At 42.8% G+C, this 20,593-nt stretch overlaps 1 protein-coding gene across 2 annotated transcripts in view; it reads right to left on the bottom strand.

Annotated features, from left to right (window-relative positions):
• Positions 1–20,593, bottom strand: part of arhgap20 (Rho GTPase activating protein 20) — a 58,270-nt gene that overhangs the window by 7,722 nt on the left and 29,955 nt on the right. For both annotated transcript variants that reach the window (XM_079358136.1, XM_079358137.1), the window contains exons 3-13: positions 13,301–13,477; positions 11,941–12,090; positions 11,287–11,328; positions 10,897–10,981; positions 10,644–10,721; positions 10,116–10,182; positions 9,245–9,472; positions 4,721–4,911; positions 3,597–3,761; positions 2,984–3,093; positions 2,311–2,500 (exon numbers count right to left, since the gene is read on the bottom strand). In XM_079358136.1, the coding sequence (XP_079214262.1) occupies positions 2,311–2,500; positions 2,984–3,093; positions 3,597–3,761; positions 4,721–4,911; positions 9,245–9,472; positions 10,116–10,182; positions 10,644–10,721; positions 10,897–10,981; positions 11,287–11,328; positions 11,941–12,090; positions 13,301–13,477 (1,483 nt within the window). The remainder of the gene's footprint in view (positions 1–2,310; positions 2,501–2,983; positions 3,094–3,596; positions 3,762–4,720; positions 4,912–9,244; positions 9,473–10,115; positions 10,183–10,643; positions 10,722–10,896; positions 10,982–11,286; positions 11,329–11,940; positions 12,091–13,300; positions 13,478–20,593) is intronic.

Below are 20,593 nucleotides of genomic sequence, written 5' to 3'. Positions count from 1 at the left end.
CGGCACAGAGAGGCTGGACTGAGTTTGGTCAAGCTGAGCACTCACGTGTCTTATGACAAAGTTGGAAACTAGCCATTACGCGGTCAGGGGCCCACGCCGGTTTAAGTTGGCCCCCGTCTCCGACCGCAAGGAGGGAAATGTCGAAATCTCCCTTTTGTTATTTTTTTTCTTGCAGAAAAGGCTGTGTGCACACACACACACACACACACACACACAAGCAGTGTGTGAGGGAGAAAGTCTCATCGCGAGGGTATTTGTGGAAAGGGATATTTGGGAATTTGTGAGTGTTGGGGGCGTTTGTGCTGAAATGTGTGTGTGTGTGTGTGTGTGTGTGTGTGTGTGTGTGAGAGGATGGAAAAGGAGGGGCGTTACAGCAACACAATTCACCACTCAAACACACTCGGCCTCGGGATCTGTAGAAAATTCTTTGCATGTTTTCTCAATGAACCTCGGCCACGTCATACATACACACAGATAAACACACACACACACACACACCTGAAAAGATATGCTGGGCAGCCACCCACAGAGATTGTGGATTTAACTCAGCTGTGACTTTCTAAAAAGACCACAAGTCAGAAATCTTTGTATTTGTTCTGTCATGTCAAAGTGACTGTTTCATTGGGTGATTGGCGAGGGGGCTTCCACCCGAGCTGCTGCTGGGAAATGAAGTCAGTTGGGGTTTGCCCTGCTGGCCAACATGCGAGAAATGAAGCCTGACTATCGAGGTTGACTTTACATTAACAAAGTAATAATGAGTGTTATACGATACTGTAACTACTTTAACCACAGTTAGACGTGTTTCTGGAAGTTGTCTATTAATTTGAATTTTGAGACATCTTAAATATTTGTGGTCAACAGTTCTGCAAACACTTCCATGAAAAAAACTTCCCTAAGAATCCTGGGAAACAGGTCTACAGATATTTAAGCTGCAAAGTACAAGATTGAACAACGACTGGAAGTCTTGCAAGGTCACTATTTACAAGAGTGCGGCTCGACAAACCTGCTCCTGTGTCAAGAGTTTTGAGATATGAGCAAGTCACGCTAGCTGAGCTAGCGTAGCGCTAGTGAAGCTTTTTATTTTGCTCTGTTCAAACCACAGACTGTTGTAGAAATACTGCAAAATATCAAGATGTCAAAACCAACACAGGGTGTATTTGGCTTCAATTTTTACAGTAATAGTAAGTGGAGACATATCCTCCATTTTTATATTCATTTACAGGTCTAAATGTTTGTGGTACCCCTGGTTGGTTTAAGACTTATCATAGGATTGGCTAGCATCACAAGCTTGAGGAGGCTTTTGCTCTCCTATAAATTTCCCCCCAAATGTGCAGTCCACAATATTAAAGTATCAGAACAACATCTGTGGCAACCGAGGCTGTCACTTAAGCCTGGTCAGAATTGTAGGCTGCGAGGAAGAACGTTTCCTTTTGCCCTAAAAACTCAACAGGTTCTATGAAGCTAGCAGCTGATTTTTCAAGCGCCTATTATTATTATTATTTTTCATTTTGCTCAGGAGTAAGTCAGCGTGAAACTGTGAAGCGCTCCTCCTTCCTGTCCTGTCTTGCTCTGAGCTCGGGGATTTCAGGCTCAACCGAGTGTAAGACTGTTTTGATTTCAGCTCATGAGCGATGACATGTGAACGTGACAGAGCCTGTGTGAGTGAGTGTGTGCGTGCGTGTGTGTGTTACAACTGTGTGTTAGTCGGTCAAGTCCTGTTAGGAGGTCAACGTTGCCGGTAAAACTTAAAGGCTGCTGACGAGTGGTTTTCGGGGCTGACAGAGATGAAGTCTGCATGTGATCCCGTATGTGTGCAGTTTCTGACAACGTCGGTCTGTCTGGTCGCATTTGTGTCAAACATCACAAGAGGCACGTATACACTCATGCTGAGGCAGTTTGCCTTCAATTATTCCACTGAAATGTTAAATTCCTCAGAGTTTACACACTGTCTCAGCAAGCCTCTGTTCCACACACACACACACACACACACACACACACACACACACACACTGGTATAAAAGCTCAGCATATTCAGAGAGACATCTCGGACACTGATTTGCTCTCTTGCCACGTCTTGGATGAGAAAAGTGAAACCACAGTCATGTTTGTAATGTTCAACACAAACATGAATCCTGCTGCAGTTTAGCTTAGCTTAGCATAGAGACTAGAAACAACTAGCATGCTCCTTCTGAAGGCTAAATAAATCTGCCTCATCTCTATTATATTATATATATATTGTATTATAATCTGCTACAAAAGCCAGAAGGTCTCATGTCGTTGATATCTGAGTGTCTGTGTGTTTTTTCTCACCTTTTTGGTACCCTCCCCCTCCATCTCGGGGGTTGTGGGTGCCGGGGCCCAAAGCATGCTGGGAGCAATGCAGACGGACAGGTTGAAGGCGTTCATCTGGTTGTCGTGGGCGTTGCCTTGGATACAGTGCAGCACAGCCATGACGTGACGCAGCAGAAGCAGGTTCTCAGCGGGGAGGAGTTGGAGCAACCTGACAAGAGAGGATGATTGACAGACGGATTGTCAGAGATGGACGTAACATAAACAGTGTTTCCTCGTAAACAAGTCGAAACTGAGGCGGAACAGAGTTTTCTCCACACACATTTTCAGTCTCGTTTTTGTCTCTTTTATTCACCTATTAGAATTTAATTGAGTTTTTCCTGCAGCAACATCCTGACTGTTTTTTTTCTAGACACAAACCATTTGTAATAAAGGGAAAATCCAACAAAATGTCACAGTGAGGTGCTGGGAAACCAAAAGCTGCTAAAAATAAAAATAAAAAGTTATCCAAAGTGTTTCCTAAAACTTTCCCCCCCATCTGTAAATCTTTTTTCTGTTTATCTCATTCTGTGTGCGCTTGTGAAAAAGAGAAAGACGACGATAAATCCCATGTTATTACTTCAGAATGAGCTGTTTTGATAACGAGGTTGCGTGATGTCATTAAAGATTCAGGATACGGATTTGGAGTTCATACCTCTGGACAGCTTGCGTCCTCTCCTCCCCTCCCTCCCCTTCCATCACATCCATCCACTGGTCGTACAGATCTGCACACAGGATGCTGCCCGGTATGTTACGCAAGAAATCCTGTACACAGAAAAAAAGAGAGAGATCTCAGTGAACAAGAACTCTTTGATTTAAAACATACAAAAATAAAAACCTTCTCCATGTCTCAATGCCTTTAAAATGATATCTTCAATTGCTTTTAGATATTTTACAGTATTGAAATATCTGTCAGTCTCTCAAGAACAACATGATGTTCCTCTCAGGTGATACGCAATCCTTGTCCGTAGAAAAGTCCAACACAGGAAGGTGATGAATCAGCTCTGTACTGAACTCCTCTGCTGCTCCCTGGATGCCCCGCACTGTGGTGGCTGTTTGGTCTGGATGCTGAACAATGCAGCACCTTGTGTGTGTGACTGGCAGCCTGCCTGGCTGAGCACTGACAGATTATCCTGTCTGGACTTTTGTGACTTTGGATGCACATCAGACGATCCTGCTTTCTGTTGTCTGTTTTCAAACCACTAAAGGCCGGGGTAGAGTGAAGAGTGTGTGTGTGTGTGTGTGTGTGTGTTAAGTGTGTGTGTTACCTTGAGGACAGCAGCAATAACGAACACAGACTGGTGTGTGATCTCCGGGTCCTCTGTGCCGCTGTCCAGTCGTTCCCGAAGCTCCCGACAGGCTTTGGCCCCGGCTGAGCGCCTGAAAACGCCCCTGGTGTACGGCCCCTCCAGGTACAGGAACACCAACATATCCTGGACGGTAGGGGATGAAAGCTAATTAACCATAGCAGTAATTTATAGTAAGCAGTCAAATAAACGATTACTAAATAAATGCACAGCATCTTGTTTGATTAGCAACTAAAAAGACCATAAACGGAAAATCTTCTTAAATCAACCTTATTCGCTGCCATGTGAAAATTGGGAATGGAGTAAAGTAGCTTGAGAACTTTGCTGCCAAAAGTAAGAACTCGAGTTTGTCTGTATGGATGTTAGCTGCTACTAGCAGAAAGCCTTTTATGTCTGACACCAAAGGAGCTAATTGCTCAGGAATCCTGCCAGACGTCCAGTGATGTTGAAACCAGAGGAAATCAGAGCCAGAGATTAAGTGAATTTTAGCTTTCCCAATCCCCGCTGTTTGTTTGTTTTATTTCTTATTCATCTCTTCTGAGAATCTGAGGTTTATTTGGGTGAGTTGGAGGAATCTGTCATAAATATTTACCACTGACTCATATGGGGTTTGTTATTTATAGAGTAAATAGAGCTCATTTAAAAGAACACAAGTGCTTTTTTTTACCCTTTTTTTCTCTCTCAATGGAGATCAGGGTTTACAAAAATGAGATTATACTGCACTCTCACTGAGGTGGACGTCAGGAGCCAATTAGAAGGTTAAAATAAATGTAACTGGCAATCCTGAAATATCTAAAATTCTTATTAATGTAGTTTTATACAGAAACTACAGCTTGATATAGATCTCGTGTTGAGTTTCTAAAAGGCCTCTTTAGTGCATTTTAGGAACAGACAGGAAACACTTTCATTGAGTGGATTTTATCTGGACTGCTTAGTCAGATTGCGGTTTCACTTACTTCCCGATGCACCTACATCTCTACACTCTTTTTCCCCAACACACTGTAAACCCTAAATCCTGCTGTGACCCCTTAAGACAGGGTCCCGACCCCCCTCCTGCCCGACTACGTGACCTCTGCTCGGCTCACCATGACAGGCTTGGGCAGGCCGTGCTCAGCAGAGGAGACGGAGCTCAGGGGTCGTCCGAACAGCCGTCCCTGAGTGGGGGAGAGCGAGGTCGGGGACAGAGGCATGCCGTCCAGCTGGGTGTTGGAGCCTTTCCAGAAGGGCCAGTTGATGAGAGACCTCTTTCTCTTAAAGGACTTCTGCTGACCGGGCTCTGTGGGGGGGGAAGACAGAAGAGGAAGAGTTGAACTGTGGTGTCAGATGTTGTTTGAGTCATGCATGTTAGAGACACTGGAGTACATTCAGGCCCAGCAATGCAAAACTGTAACATTTGCAAAGGTTGATATATGTAGTTATTCTACATATTCTAGTTCTGGGTTCAATTTAAAAGTAATCAAAGTTGTGAATTGTGAACAGCAGAAGTTCCAAATGTTGGACATTTTTGGCATGAATGTGAGATCTTAGTCGAACCCAGAGAGCAGCAGCGCTGATTTCAATGTTCATTTGTAGAATAACACTGAAAGATATCCGGTATTTCCAAATAATTTGTAAAATTTCTTTCACGTGTGAACGTTTTGGGACGTCTTTTCAACAAGGGACGATACTCGTTTTCGTACATCTTTAAAAAATCTCATCTCCAAAGCAAGATCAAACAAACATAAAGCATAAAATATCAAACTCTAAAACATTCGTAGGAGTTCAGAGCCAGATTCCACGGAGAGACGGTGTCAGAAAGAGCGATCCATGGATTCAGTGTTTGGAGGAAACGTATGCAGACATGCTCTCATGTGTTGGGAGCACCATTTGAGGTTGTGCATGTCTGTGGGTGTCTGTGTTTATCTATGTGCGCCTTTGTGTGTGAAAACATATGCATGTAAGGGGCTTTGTGTGCCTCTGACAGCTCGGGACTGTGAGTTCCCTGTTGCGTGTTTGCTCAGCGGTGCATAAAGTCACAATGACTACCTGTGTTTGTCTGTCTGCAGGTGTCTCGTCGCTGCACAGACGTGTTCTCTGTGACATAACAGCTCGGCGTGATGCTGCGGTTATGAAACTGCATATCATGGATGCATCCAAGTGAGTCTTAATGAGAATGTACAGCAAACACTGTTCTGTCTGATCTCTACTGAAAATGACTTCAACTGAGGGAAACAAACAGCAGGAGGAACTGGATTAAACCAGCGCTGCCTTCACGGGACGCACAAAACAAGTGATGTACGAACCCTAAATTGACTCGTTTTTTTTATATATTGAATTGTCTAGACAACATCCCTGTTTAAAGTAGACAATTCATTAGTCTGGAAGATTCAGTCAGCCTTTAATGCACAAACCTCAAAAACTGCATCTCGAAACTACACAACAAGGTATTTTCCTATGATTAGTTAAGTTTTGTCTTTAACCTGCAATATGCTCTTTAAGAAAAAGAAACAAGCTGTTTTACGATGATTAGTGTTTCCTCTACACTCTCACGTGTTGATGCAGGAAATATCCGGAGGCTCTGCAAGGTGCGACATCACTTGTTTGTTTTTAGGGTTTGGATTCTTTCAGTTTTCTTTTTTATCACTCAGTTTTGAAAAGCAGCAATGTTTTCTACACCTTTAAGAGACAAAAGCACCAAAGCTAAAGAAACCTTTTTTTTTTTTATTTGCTGACGGTCTTTTGAAGGTGCTACTGTACGTCGCTCAGCTGAGATTTGAGCTAAGTTTCTAACTTTAGCTCGTTGGCTTACAAAAATCACAGATTCCCTTCTTTGATATATTAAAATAGACATGTCTTGACACTCCAACATAAAGTTGCCTCTAAATATTGCACGCGCGGCAGCGAGCATGAGTCTCTTGTTGGCTGTAATCGGAGTTTGCAGTGAAATTAACCAAAGATTTGTACTGAACTGCCAAATCTGAGTGAACTGAAAGAAATCTAAGGTATGAAAAGGAATAGATTGATCACAAAGATATATCCTGAACGATGTCTCTGGATCTGGAATGTGATGATATGCTGCCCTTGTCTGTTTAACTGCAGTAACTCTTCACAAGAGCCACTGAAGTGATTGACCAACAACCAACAATCCTAAAATATAAACACTGATGTTATCAAGCTGTTGTGATTTGTGTCCAAGGGTGGAGCTCTCCTGACACACCAGAGATACTTCCAGTGGGTGGAGGATGTCGGCAGCCCAAAAGAAACAGAACAAATATGTGGCATACTTAGAATTCATTATTTAACGACGTGCTGTGGCGTCATGCCTGAGCACTCTTCAGAACAAAGTTCAGCCGTCACATAATTACTGGGTTGCTCTGGCACTTCTCAGCAGGCTTCAGCATCACGGAGAAAAAACACAACCTCGCTGTAAATCAGGCGTTACATCATAACTACTCTCTCGTCGGGGAAGAGTTGTAGCGAAGGTGGAACGAGGGAACAGACAACTTGTCGTCTGGGTGGGCGACGTCTGTCATCGTGCTGTAATCATCTGCTGGTGTTACAAAACAGACGGGCTACATGCAGCATTCTCCTCATGAGCAATAAAACACAAGACAAGACTAGTTTCCTCACACAAGGTAATTTGATTCATAGCGACAGCATACAAGCCAGTGCACAATGGTGTAAATTCTGGTTCGGGTATTAAACAGGCAGCAGTTTGAACCCAGACAGCCACGATCCCACCATTTTAGAGGGAAACACAATGTCCTCACAATGGGTGAAAAAACATGTTTTTTGAGTGCTTTACTTGGTGTCTACTAAACCACTTATAAATGTTTTTACATCGACCAAAAATAGGTCAGAGTGAGTCCTCCTGTTTTCCTCCATTTCATCGACCATAAATAACAAGCGGACGTAGCCAAGATGACATCACTCATTAGTTTGTGTGTTTTTTCTGAGCCAGGATGACCATAACTGCCAAGAGGTAGGATACACGTTGCCAAGCGTTTGATTTGTTAGGATGTTGATCAACCCGAGTGGCAGCGTCCAGTTTTGAAAAAAAAAGAAGCTAACGCTAAAGTGCACAAAACTGCAGTTCCTCAAGAGTCCACCAGAGGCTGGCTCTGTAGACTCTGGAGCTCTTATCGCTATAATACAGATGTTGCATTTTGTTACAGTACAACTGATTGTCCCAGGTGTATTAAGGCTAAAAGCTATGCATCACTTAGCATAAATCGTGGCATAACTTAGTTGACTGAAGCTGCTATGGCTCGATAGAGCAACCTCTCGTACGTCATTGTTGGGCTTTATCTTGTCTCTTCAGAAACCAAGGGATAATATCTCTGAACATATGTCCATGTTTTATACAGTCTATGTTTCCCCCAGTCTTAACTTTTCCCCTAATTTGTTTGCTATTTTTTTTACTCTCATGGGGACTATCACTTTAAAATAGAAGATTATTTGAAAGCATAAACGAACATGTAATTTGACACCAGTGAGTGTTATCAAATGTCTGGAGCCCATGAGGTGTGTTACAGCACGGAGTTTGGAAATTGTTGCTGTAACAGACTCGATTCAACAATTCGTCTGTTATTTCTAACATTTGAGAGCAAATCGTCTGTGGGATTGTTTGAAAATATTTGCCTGCAGAGGAGCTCGTGCCGAGGTCTGCAGCTCAATAAAAATATACATGTTCGTTAGCGTTCGTGTTGGGTGTGTACGATTAGACCTACATGACGGCGGGGTTGGTATGGAGCGGTTATGTAAGATGCTGTTTTGCTTGAGGCAAAGGAATCCGAGGAGAAGACTGTGGTTGGCAAAGTGAAGCCTCCTTGACTGGAAAACATACACTTTTCTCCTCTTAACCTCAGCCCCCGTCTTTTTCCATCCCGCTCTCTGGATCCCCGTTACCCGTCTGTGTTTCTGTCCACCATCCTCTTGTTTTCTTTTCTCCACGTCCTTATTTTTTTCCTCCTCTATTCTTTTCATCTTTCTCTATCTTTTACAGCCTGTTGTTACTTTTTCCTTCACCTATGTTGACCTTCAGGATGACTCAACAGCTGTGTCATCTCTTTTCACTTTTCCATCTTCCTTTTCTCACACTCGTATGTCTCTTCTGGGGTTTCTTCCTCTTCGTCTGTGCGCTGTCTCCCCTAACCTTTGCTGTAACCCCCATTGTTCGCTAAAATCTCCTTTCCTACCGAGCTCTTCGACAGCTTCTCTTCTTCTTCTACTTTCTGATTCATCCTCAGCGCTAACAAACATGGCTGTGTGTCTTTCAGAGACAAGAGCGAGCAAAAACAAACGCTTTCTGTAAGCAAAACAAATTTAAAGGAAGTACTTTTTGTTCTGCTTTGAAACTTCTGTGTCCGACATTTCCTCCTTGTGGTTTCAGAGATAATTCACTTTACAGAGGTTTCATGACCAGAACTGACCATCTCAACATCTCCTTCCCTCAATGCAAAAATGTGCCATATTTACGGATCACAAAGGGCTGACAAAAGACCGAACTGTGATTTGAAATGTGTCAATGTACAGTCATAATGTGTTTGAATTATTGCTTCTGTGAGAGACAAGAGCTTGTGCATGTGTTCCACGTCCAAATGAGGCGTGTTTGAGAAGATCTGTCTCACCTAGAAGCTGAGCATGTCCCTGGACCACCTTGTTCGGTTTGAGGATGAACTGGCACTGGGTGTCTGGGGGGAGACACTGGTCCAGCAGGTGCACCCCGGGACAGTCAGTGGGACTCATTGGATCCCTCGCAGGTCCACCTCCCAGTCCTCCTCCAAGTCCACCTCCATTGCTGCTGCTCCCACCGTCCCGTATGTGGCTCATCTTGATGCTGAAGGGGAACTCGTGGCCTGAATGAGAGGTGGAGGGTAAATTACAAATCTGATAAATCTCTTATCTAGTTTGGATATTTGTTATTCAATGTGAACAACAAAACAAAGGATTATGGGAACAGAATGTCACACAAACAGCTGTGACTGTTTTGAAAAGCTCCCAGATGTTTTGTTGACGATCGTACAGCAAAGACTCCCGACTGTGGACTTCGTCCGTTTTGGTACTTTTTGATTTTCAAATAAAAATGAATTTAAGAAAAAGTCTGAGACAAGAATGTTTACTCGTCTTTAAGTGATTTTTAAAGTCGTTAATGTAAGCGTAGCTGCACAATTGAAACGTCCTTTTTTTTTTTTTACACTTTTGGAACTTTGGAAGTTTTATCATAATCATCACAATGTGCAACAAATCAAACCAAAATATCTATTTATCTCTTGATTCCAGTATTTCACTTTTCTCCTCATGTTAGCTGCGGTAACATTTGGCCTGTAGGGATCAAAAGGATTATATATCTATCGTACTTATTGTGAATCTTCTGCAGAGTGCTTCTCCTAAAAGTTCCTCAAAAAGGAAAAATGCAATGACTAACGAGAAAAGAGTATTTTCATGGCCAAAGTTTTGAACATTTTTAGATCATGATGTGAAATAAACAGACAAACTCACCAATGAGAGGGTAAGGAGGCTCATCCTTACAGGAGCTCACCCACAGCCGGTGGTCTTTAACGCAGCCCTGGATAGGAACATTTAGAAAAGTTTCATCAGATGTTGAAATGGCAGCACAACGCTTTGTTGTTTCTCTGCCACGTGGTGCCCTTCAGTTATTGAACTCGTGTTCAGCTCAGCCTGTGATTTACTCTCATCTGGCTTCTTGCTTGATTTGTTTCTGGTTTTCTTTTCTCTCTGTCAACATCCTCTTTGCTCTTTCTGATTTTGTTTCGATGTCTGTCCTGCAATTAGCGAGCAAAGACCAGTAACAGGACGTCGCCCCCTTCAGGGCTTTCTTCCTTCCATCAACATGTTGCATAACACTGTGATATCAAATCCTCCTTCTACCATCCAGAACAAATCAAAGCTGCTAAACAGGCCACTTTTAAAATCAAACCAGTGTTTTTCCTAAAGTCTTTGTGAACATTTCATTAAATCATAATCATTGTTCATGAAGCCGAGTATCAACACTGCCTGCTTACTCACCGATATTCCAAACTGCAGCAGAGCCATGCGGATGACATCAGTGGTGCTGTCAGTGTTGCTGACCGCGAGAGTCTTGGCCTGGTGGAAATATGATGGAAACATTATGTAAATGTTGAGTTGTTTATGTTGCTACTGATTTCAATAATTCCCTACTTGAGCACCGACCATGCAATTAAACAATATTGATTTTTTTTTTTTTTTTTGTGCTGATGGAAGCAAAACAAAAATCACAGAGGAAACAGGAGAGTCTCACATATGCACAGTTTCCAATATCCTTTGCAAAGATCTTCAGAGGGATGGTCTTAGGGTCGTCCTTCTCTTTCCCATCAACTATCCGACTGTGTAACAGGACAGATAAAGGAAAGAGATAAGTGTCAACTTGTACTTCATTGTAACTCATACAGTAGATAGATAAGTCTACAGGGCCAGAATTTGCAAGGACAACATTTGTGATTACCACAATATAAAATAACAAGTAAGAGCAAGAAGTTGTAAAGCTGCTCAGCTCTATTTTTCACTGAGCTCAAACTTCTCATTCAACTTATTTCATAACTTCCCCTCTTTCCAAATCAAATGTTTGGGGGAAGTTTGAATTGCAACACGAACAAAAACATTTCAAAATTGGCTTAAACCAAGCATTTACCTCTTGATGAGCATCAGCCACTTGTCCTTGTATTCCTCGGAGCTGAGGAGGAGAGTGATAAAACACGATCAGAGGAAAATCATGTTTAGAGTTACCGTCTATTTTGGTTGTTATGTAACTTCTGTTGGCTAAAACAGCAAGCAGACATCCCCTCCCCAAACTATGTCTGGATTCCCGCAGATGGAAAATCTAACGAGCGGTTGTGAATTAGTATAAATATGTGTACAACGTCGAGGATGTTGCAGATGTACGGCGCAGCGTATAAGAATGTCCTCGTAATCGCTCTAAATGTTCGTGCCTGTTGTGCGTGTCTGCTTCTTTACTTTTTTGTCTGATTGAGCAGATTCACAGCTGGGAAATGCCTTCACACATGAGGATTTAGGGATTTTGTGGTTGCTTGTTGAGGCGTCAGTTCCCTCTCTATGGTGTGCATATATGAGAACATGGTGTACACTTTCAGATGTGCACCAAAGTGACTCACAGAAATATGTGTAGAGTGCTTGGCACGAAGAACTGTCCTGCAATTCAAGGATGTAGTGAATGAAGTTACATAATGCTAAAATTGCTGCGTTGAAATGTCGCTGTCAGTCAATTTCTCCCCTGCAGGTATAAAACTTTCTTTAACACACTTTAATACAGGATGAATGAGGTTACCTAAAGGTAGCCACGTAGTTGCAGGTAGGCCAGCCCATGACGAAGCTTCTCTCTGTGTTGGTGCTTCCCTCACACACTTCGTCCAGGCAGCTGGCAGTCCACATTTCACCAACTCGGACTTGGGACTTCACCTTGAAATGAGTTGGAGACCTAAAAGAAAACAGTGTCTGACATTAACCTTAACCTGGGGCACAAACAAATGATGGCTGATGGGAGAAAAAAAACCGTGAGGTGGGCTTGCTTGTCCTCAGCTTTCTCAGAATTTGTCTTCAATATAGTTATTGAGCACTTCACTCGCCCTGCCTGAGAGAAACAACAAACTTTAATTTTCTGTTAAAGGTGTTCCACAAGGAGACTTTCTGGGTCCCGCACTTTTTCATCCTGTCTTTTAATTTTCTTCTAAACATTTCTCCACAAACCTTACGCATAAAGGCAACCCTTCTGGAAAACTTTATATAGATTAGAAATATATAAAGACCCGACTATTTCCAGCATGTTTAAGAGCAGGCGGCGTATTTATCAACCACTGCATCTGTTATTATAGCAGCAGAAACTCTAAATGCACACATGTGGCAGGCACGCCAACTCTCCCTGCTGTCCCACAGCTATAAAGGCGCACACACAAACACAAACACACACACACACACACATCAATTAACTTCTCTCTCTCATACGCACACATGCCAACACACATTCCTCCAACTCACTCTGTTTTCAGCCACAATGTAATAAAACCAATTATAGCATATGCTCTCTGTGCAGGAAGGGTCAGCTCCGCCCACTGTCACATGACCACAGCTCCTGCTGTTTCTGCATTAATGTACAGTAAATACACACAGCAGAAGGCAGCTCCTGCCTCTACATGTGTTTATATGTAGGCATTAGTGCACACGTGTGCTTTTTAAGTTTCTATTTTTGAATGTGTGTGTGTGTGTGTGTAATGCAGTTTGTGGGTGGGGAGCCCCATACTTTAGGCCCAAGGCAGGCCAGTGTGGCTTTGATCTGAGCCAGGCTTCATATGGGTTTAATTGGCTGAGAAATAATTATATAGTGGAGGAAAATGAGGGAGGGTGAAGTGAAAGAAGGAGGCCAGTAAGGGAAGGAGAGTCGAAGGAAAGATGGCGGCAGGACGTATCCTCACCATACCTACAGATATTTTCAGACTTAAAAGAAAAACAGGTATTATGATTTTTTTTAAACATGTCGCTCCTTTGTTTCTCACATTTGTGTTCTTTCTTCACTTCCTGTTTATGCCTCTCGGTCTTCATTTTTCCGCTTTGCTCTCACTCACAAAACCACATAAACACACACTCCTTCCTTCACTCTGTCATTTCAGAAGAACAGACAGAAGGAAACTTACTTGGCTTTGGCGATGAGCAGTGTGTCGGTGAAGAGGAAGAGATGTCTCTCCTGGGTCTGCAGGCCCGTCTTTAGCTGCGTTTGGGCGTGTCCCAGGAATATGCGGCCCAGACACTCGGCCAGGAAAGCCTGAACCAGGGGACACGACTCTGGGCTGACCGGCGTCAGACAGCTTTCCCTGTGGGGGGGAAGAGAGAGAAATACACTGTTTAGACCAGACGTGTTTGAATGCAAGTCTCTAAACAACAGGTCTGGACCTCAGGACTGGATTTGGTTTGGAGTCAAATTGAAGTCATAACAGTTTTATCGGTGTATATCCCAAAATCTCAAGGAATTTACAAATAAAGAGAGGAAAAGAGGTTTTCCAAACTGAAGATTTTGCTGCAGTTCAACAGCAGACTGAAGATTAAGTTTGTTTTTTTTCCCACAGATTTCATTCTATCAAACTATTTGAGCACGTTCACGCATCGCAGCCAATAAGCTGCCCAGTTTGCCCACTGCCTCCTCTCCTGGTAATTATAAATCTGGAGATGTTGTGCTCCACGACACTTTAAAACGCACCAATGAGATAAGCAGAAATATCCTCAGTGATACGAGGACGCAGACTGACCTTTACGAAAGAGAAACGACGACAAACTGGAATTAACTAACCCTTAAACCTGACTCCTTCTGCGCTGATGTCATAATGCAGCAGTGAGACTCGTTGACTTTGCCTGTTTTGTATTTTTTAGCATGTATTCCTGTACTGTTTTTTTGTGTGCAAAAAAAACACAGCAATGAGAATCTACTGTATGTCTTTATTGATGGAAGTATGACTGACTCTGCTATGGTAAGTGGTGATTATGTCCCTTTTCAGCTACTGGCTATGTGACCTTCTTCCTGTTGACCTACTCCATCACATACCAGACAAATGACGAAAGAGAAAACATGGACAACTTTGTACATTTTGTGAGTTCTCGCTATGTTGATTGCTTTGTTTGGTTTCTTCTACGTGTTTATTCTCCTCGACTTCTGGTCAAAGTTCGGCATAGAAACCTCCAGAAACTGTCGAGAGGCTTTGATGCCAACAGTCTAAAATGTGACGATTCACCTGGGTCATTCCTTCAGTCAGTTTTACTCCTGACAGCAGTTTTCAACCTGCGCTGCAAAAGTTGAACAAATCATGAATCTTTCATTGATGCTTTGGAGCAGCATGAGTTGCCATCAGTCGACTACATGTAATGTAAAAGTATATAGCTGCTATTTCCTTTTGCATTGAACCACTCATCCAACTTTTTATAACTTAAACCTCTTTGTTTTTTCTTTTATAACAACCGTTCTTGAATTTTAAGCCCACATTTCCTTTTCATCGGGGACAGAAATATCCAACATTTTTGTCTTAATCAAAGTAGCATGCTCCCCTGTCGTCAACATGTGCCACTGGTGGACGGATTTAAATGGAGGGATTTTTTTTTTTTTTTTCCTTTAGAGGAAGAGGAAATACTTCAAGAGCTCCATCCTTTCCTGTTTACCCTTCTGTGCCAGATAAAAGCCCTAAACCTCCTCTTTCATGCACACATACCCATCTCTGCCTGTTTGTGTCTCTTTCATGTCCAAAAACATGAGCACACCCTGTCCTTGATGAACAGGTCTACATTTCATTCCCTCTCTTATGCACACACACACACACACACACACACACACACACACACACACACACACACACAGCTTTGTTGGTGAAGCCCCCTCAATAAATCCAATCTTACTGGGAAGATGGAGAAGTCGGCATTGTCTCACGCACAACAAACCTCAGAGCTGGATTGCGTAAATTGTTGGTTATGTAATTAATTAATGCAAAACAGATGGCCACGCTGGATCCCTTCCCCTTTTTTGTTTCTCTTTTTGTGTCATCCAAAAATACATCCAAAAAGCTGGCTGAGAGAATTCAATTAAAAGCAATAAATTAAACGCTGATGCTGTGCGGGACACATCGCCCTGCAGGAACAGGAATTGGAAACTCATTAAAGCTCCATAAAAAGTGCATAAAAGATGGGATTAGATGAATCGGTCTCAGTATTTTGGGTTTGTAATGCTTCATTTTCAAAAGGACATCGTGGCACATCACAGTAAGAAAACCAACAGTTTCGAGACAAACAGCTATTGTTCGTGGAAAGAGGAAAACATCTTCAATGTGTTTCGATGTGAAATGAACTTACACTCCTTTGAAAACATTTACATAACACAGTCACAGCCATAAATTCAGCCTTTCATCCTTTCTTTGTCAGCGGAAAAATAATCATCAACAACATGTAAATCTCCTTTTTGGAGTCGACTCTTTCTCCAAAGTGTGGATATTTGGCACGCCGACGAGCGCTTCGCTTTATCTACATTTCACTTGGAGGTTCATAAAGTTCAAAGCACCGTGGACTGATGAATCCCCGAGCGCAGCAGTAAGTGCTCCCTCATGGAGAGTTCAGATTAAAGTCGAAGCAGATATCAGCCTCGCCTCAAGTTTGTGTTCATTCAAACGCCTTTTATCAAACGCATTGACGTTATCACGTTATGGCTGCTTTAATGAGCCACATAATGTGACGACTTCTCCTGATATTCACCCGACCTGGATGTTCACACGTGCTCCTAACAGCCAGGTGGGACGGAGGGCGGCGTGGTCTCCTGAGGTAAGACAATAGAGTCCGCTTTACGACGCTATAATGAGAAGATTTGCCTTCAAATCAATGCCTGCGTGTCGTTCAGCAAAATCAGAATATCAACAAACGAGCAGAGAACATACTGGAGAGGAGAAAACCTAGAGCAGCCATGGGCAGACAGTCAATGCACTGGCTCCAGTCACAGTATATTAAAGTCACTCCCCCTCCCATTGGCTCGAGCTGAATTCTCTGGAGAATATCCTGCTGCGTTCTCACAGGAGCTTACTCACACTCGCAAATAAAATACAACGGGTCTGGCGGGAGAAACTCTGGGTGAAGTCCGAGCGAAAAATGCAGCTTCAGGAGTTTTCTGCAAGTGTGAAAGATCTATTTTCTAATGACATGGTATAAAAATATTTAAAAAGGAAAAAAACACCCTTAAAGGCAGGCGTGAAGGAGAGAGTTCATCCATTGTGTCTGTTTTAACAAACTGTTTGCCAGATGAAGGTCTGGTACCAAAATGTTGCCAATAGTTTGAGAGTTGAAGAAATCTGAGAATCTTTAACGAAACATTACAGAAGACAGTTGACTCAATGATTCTCACCTTGGGAATATCGTTCCTCCATTTGGTTCTGAACACTCTTAAATGTTATTTTACATATCAGGTTTTTTTTTTGATTAAATTGTGCTGAGCAGAAGTCCGACATCCCCTTTAAGTTGATCAACACATCCTCCTCTGTTCTTTATGGGGAGATCCAGGAAACGCTCCTGTCAGGAGAGCCCACACACAAAGACACGAATACAAGCCGACAAACCTTCCTGCAAAGCCCCTTTCACGACTCCCTGCTCCAAAAAAGACAACATCTTCCGTATTCAACACGCATCCCTCCCTCCTGAATGTCAGATTGACAGCTCAGCCGCTCTCCTTCGGCTCTGATGGATGAGCAGCTAATGGCTCCATTGTGCATCATGTGATGTTGATAAATTGCGTGCCTGGCCTGCCCGAAAATGCTTGGCCACTTTTGTTGAAGGCACAGCGGTGTGAGGAGAATTGTTGACTTTTTGGAACACAATAAGAGGCCGGCGTTCAACGAACAACGCGACTCAGAATACTAATGTCCAGGCATGAATAATCCTCAGCTCGAGGAGTTTATAGAATCAACGTTTGGTATCAGAAATGATCGTAAGAGAAGAATTAAAACAAGGCGTGAATGAGTCTGATGAGACTCTATTGTCGGGGACTCTCTGAACAAGGTGTTCCACCAATGTGGACGTAGTTTTGTAGGACGTCGCCGCCATGCACGCTTTAACAAAGCAGAGCAGCTTGTCCTCCATGGAACAGTTCACTGTGTCTCCTGTTTGAAGCAAAACAATGGAAGTCTGCTCAGGGTGCTGACAGCTCTCTGTTAGGTTTACTTGTCCTTGTTTTTTGGACTGAGTCCACGTGCATGTCCAGATATTTTAGTGAAATAAAAAAATCTTTTATAAGTTAAAACGTTGTGATCACAGGGATTGTTTTTATACGGCATATCACATGACCTGAAACCTCTCGTAATGTTTCATGTGGTACAATGTTTGTTTGTTTTTTCAGCTGCTGTCAAATTTGGAAGCAGTGAAAATTAGAGCTGCAACATGTTTATAAGGAGGCCGCTGTGTGAACATGTTAATGGTGTTGTTTTACTAAATGAGATTAAATCTTCAGTGCAGCATGTATACGCATCGACACACCTGTTCTTCTTCTTCTTCTTCTTCTTCTTCTTCTTGTGTTAAATGTGATTCACTGAGTCGTAAAATCAGAGGAGGCTCGGATGGGAAAGATGAGTTTAGTCTTCGTCATAGATAAAGTAAAAAAAAACGCGCACACCCTGAAGGCAACAGCTGGACTAACAGCTGGAACTTTCTATCCATCTTCTGCCTCCCTTGTAAACTTTTTTTTCATCCTTTTCTTTTTGTCTTTTTACCCCCCCAAAAAAATATTCTGTCAATGTTTACAACTCAACTACTTTTTATACTTTTCTTCCTTGTTGTGTTTCAGTTACATCTGGTTTTGATACATCGTTTACTCCATAATTTCATCACAAATGATGACTGTGACCGGGGCGGACTGACACCCTCAGGGCAGGGTGACACACACTTATATAACTCCAACCATCTGCTCAGCAGCTTTATTGATATCCATGAGAAGGCTCTCTCTCTCTCCCTCTCTCTCTCTCTCTCTCTCTCTCTGACTGACTGCGGGGCAATCAACAGGTTTCTGTGGCTTCAATCCAACCTGAACCAAAAACATTTGAATAAACAGAAAGCTGCTGACTGGAGAAGCTCGGCTCGCTGCTTTGTTTCTTACGCAACGTTCGAACTTTGACCTTTTTCAAAAAAAAGTGGTAAAAGAGGAGAGTCAGAGATGAGTAAGTGAAGATGTGTGTGTGTGTGTCATGTGTTTCTGTGTGAGTCCAGATGAATCTTTGATAGATAAATATGTGTTGACTATCTTTGTGTCAGCTATTGAACTTGTACATGTGTGTCTGCACACAGAGGATTTCATCAGCAGCCGTTTGACCTCTCACTGCCAGATAAAGGCTGTCCAGACTGCAGACAAGCAGCAATTGATGTCCCAGTGTGTGTGTGTGTGTGTGTGTGTGTGTGTGTGTGTGTGTGTGTGTGTGTCAGAGAGGACAAAAGACTGTGTGTTAACATTCAGATTAAAGAAGGTGTCATTTTGCACGCCACACACACCAGTCTGTACCATCTCCCGAGTCCACAGTGAGTCTTTTGTCCAGCACGAAAACAATCACACGCAACTTTTTAAGACACGATAAACCAAAGTTTGTTTTCTGTTCTTTATACTTTCTTCAGAGTCAGAGAGAGAGGAGAATGTTTAAAGTGCCCGACCATCTTTCTAGATCAGTGACTGACGTGGATTGTTGTTTTCAAAAAGTGCTAAAGATTATTATTATTATTTATTATATAGTTATTATTATTATAAGTTCGGAAGGTTTGGGGAATGGAAAAAAAAATCCAAGCTAAAAGCAAGAAACACATCTCAAGCACCTAATCTGCTTTAATGTTGATGATGACTTGAGTGTGTGTTTGTTGGACCACAAAGGCAGAGAAGAGGGATCTCTCCACTCACTGAAACGTCTCCCACTGAGCGGCCAAAGAAGATGTCATCGTGATGATCAAACCACGTGTGTTTGAAATGTGACCATTTGGAAGTGAAAGGGAAGAAGAATGAAGCAGGTTTCCCTCTTTGTCTTCACCGGTTCCACCTGGCTGAGAAATCCTCGCCCACAGCTGACTGCGGCTGCAACACTTCAACACCCCACACACACACACACACACACACACACACACACACACACACACACACACACACACACACACACACACACACACACACACACACACACACACACACACACACACACACACACACACACACACACACACACACACACACACACACACACACACACACACACACGCGTGCGAACAGGATGAGGTCATAGTACTGAAACTCTTCCCTTCTTTTCAGCCAATAAAGAGAGAAGTGACCAGAGGCTGTCAGCCATGATATCCTTTGCAGATCTGTCTATTAAATCCAGGAAATGTCTTTTGCATGATGTGAGTGTGTGTGTGTGTGTGTGTGTGTGTGTGTGTGTGTGTGTGTGTGTGTGTGTGTGTGTGTGTGTGTGTGTGTGTGTGTGTGTGTGTCCTGGCATTTGTCATTTTGAGGACTAAATGTCTTCAAGCTGCCACAGTAATCTGCTGCGATGAACATTTTTGTCTGTGGCTTCCTTCAGGTTCGGAGTTTGTCTTCAGGTTGAGACGAGGAATGAGGTTAAGTAAACCAGCTGTGACATTTACATGAGTACACACGAGTGTCTGTCTACTGGAGTAACTGATAGAGAGGTAAACGTTACGTGTGTTAAAGATTATCTGTGTGTGTGTGTGTGTGTGTTAACATTCAGGTGTTTTCCGGAGCCGTGTGACACTTTGCAGGGACTCTGTGGCGTTTTAATGAGTGAAAGTGTGAGGTCAGGGCGGTCAGCCATTCATATGTTTTTATACTCTATGCTGCAGCCACCTTCCTCCCTGCAGTATACATTTCATTGCCTGAGGGGGAGGGTATTTTTACTCCACTTTGAATCCATAATACCCCGTGCTGTACTGTAAGCCGGGAGGCTGCAGGATGAGGTTATACTTCTGGATGGCGTTTGTGTGTGTGTGTGTGTGTGTGTGTGTGTGTGTGTGTGTGTGGGGATGATGTAAGTGAGCTGAGCTGAAAGCCAGAGAGCATATCAGCACCTTTTTGACTGATGCAAAAGGCAGGACAGAGGGGGCAAAAGAAGGACTCCCAGATAAATTGGAAATAAGGTTTGAGTTGAGAAATGCAAGAAACAGCCTTTTGAATAAAGGAAATAATGATCACGTGTTTCTCTGAGTCAGACTTGGGGATCAAATGTTGGATCACTTTGACTGCAGGTCAGCTCCAAACTTGGCATCAAGAAGAAAATTAGTACATAAGTGGTCGTGCATTTAAGACGGTAACACCAAGAACTTAAGCTGTTGAAAGTAGTTCAAAGAAACGACTCAAAGGATCTACGATTAGGAGTCATCATCCTTGGAGAGATCTTGCTCTGTAGCTTTGCTTCGCTAACACCGAGTCT

This window comes from Symphodus melops (genome assembly GCF_947650265.1).
Source record: "Symphodus melops genome assembly, chromosome: 12".
In the NCBI taxonomy this organism is placed as follows: domain Eukaryota; kingdom Metazoa; phylum Chordata; class Actinopteri; order Labriformes; family Labridae; genus Symphodus; species Symphodus melops.
The sequence above is the reverse complement of the archived record's forward strand: the minus strand, read 5'-3'. Positions and strand labels throughout refer to the sequence as shown.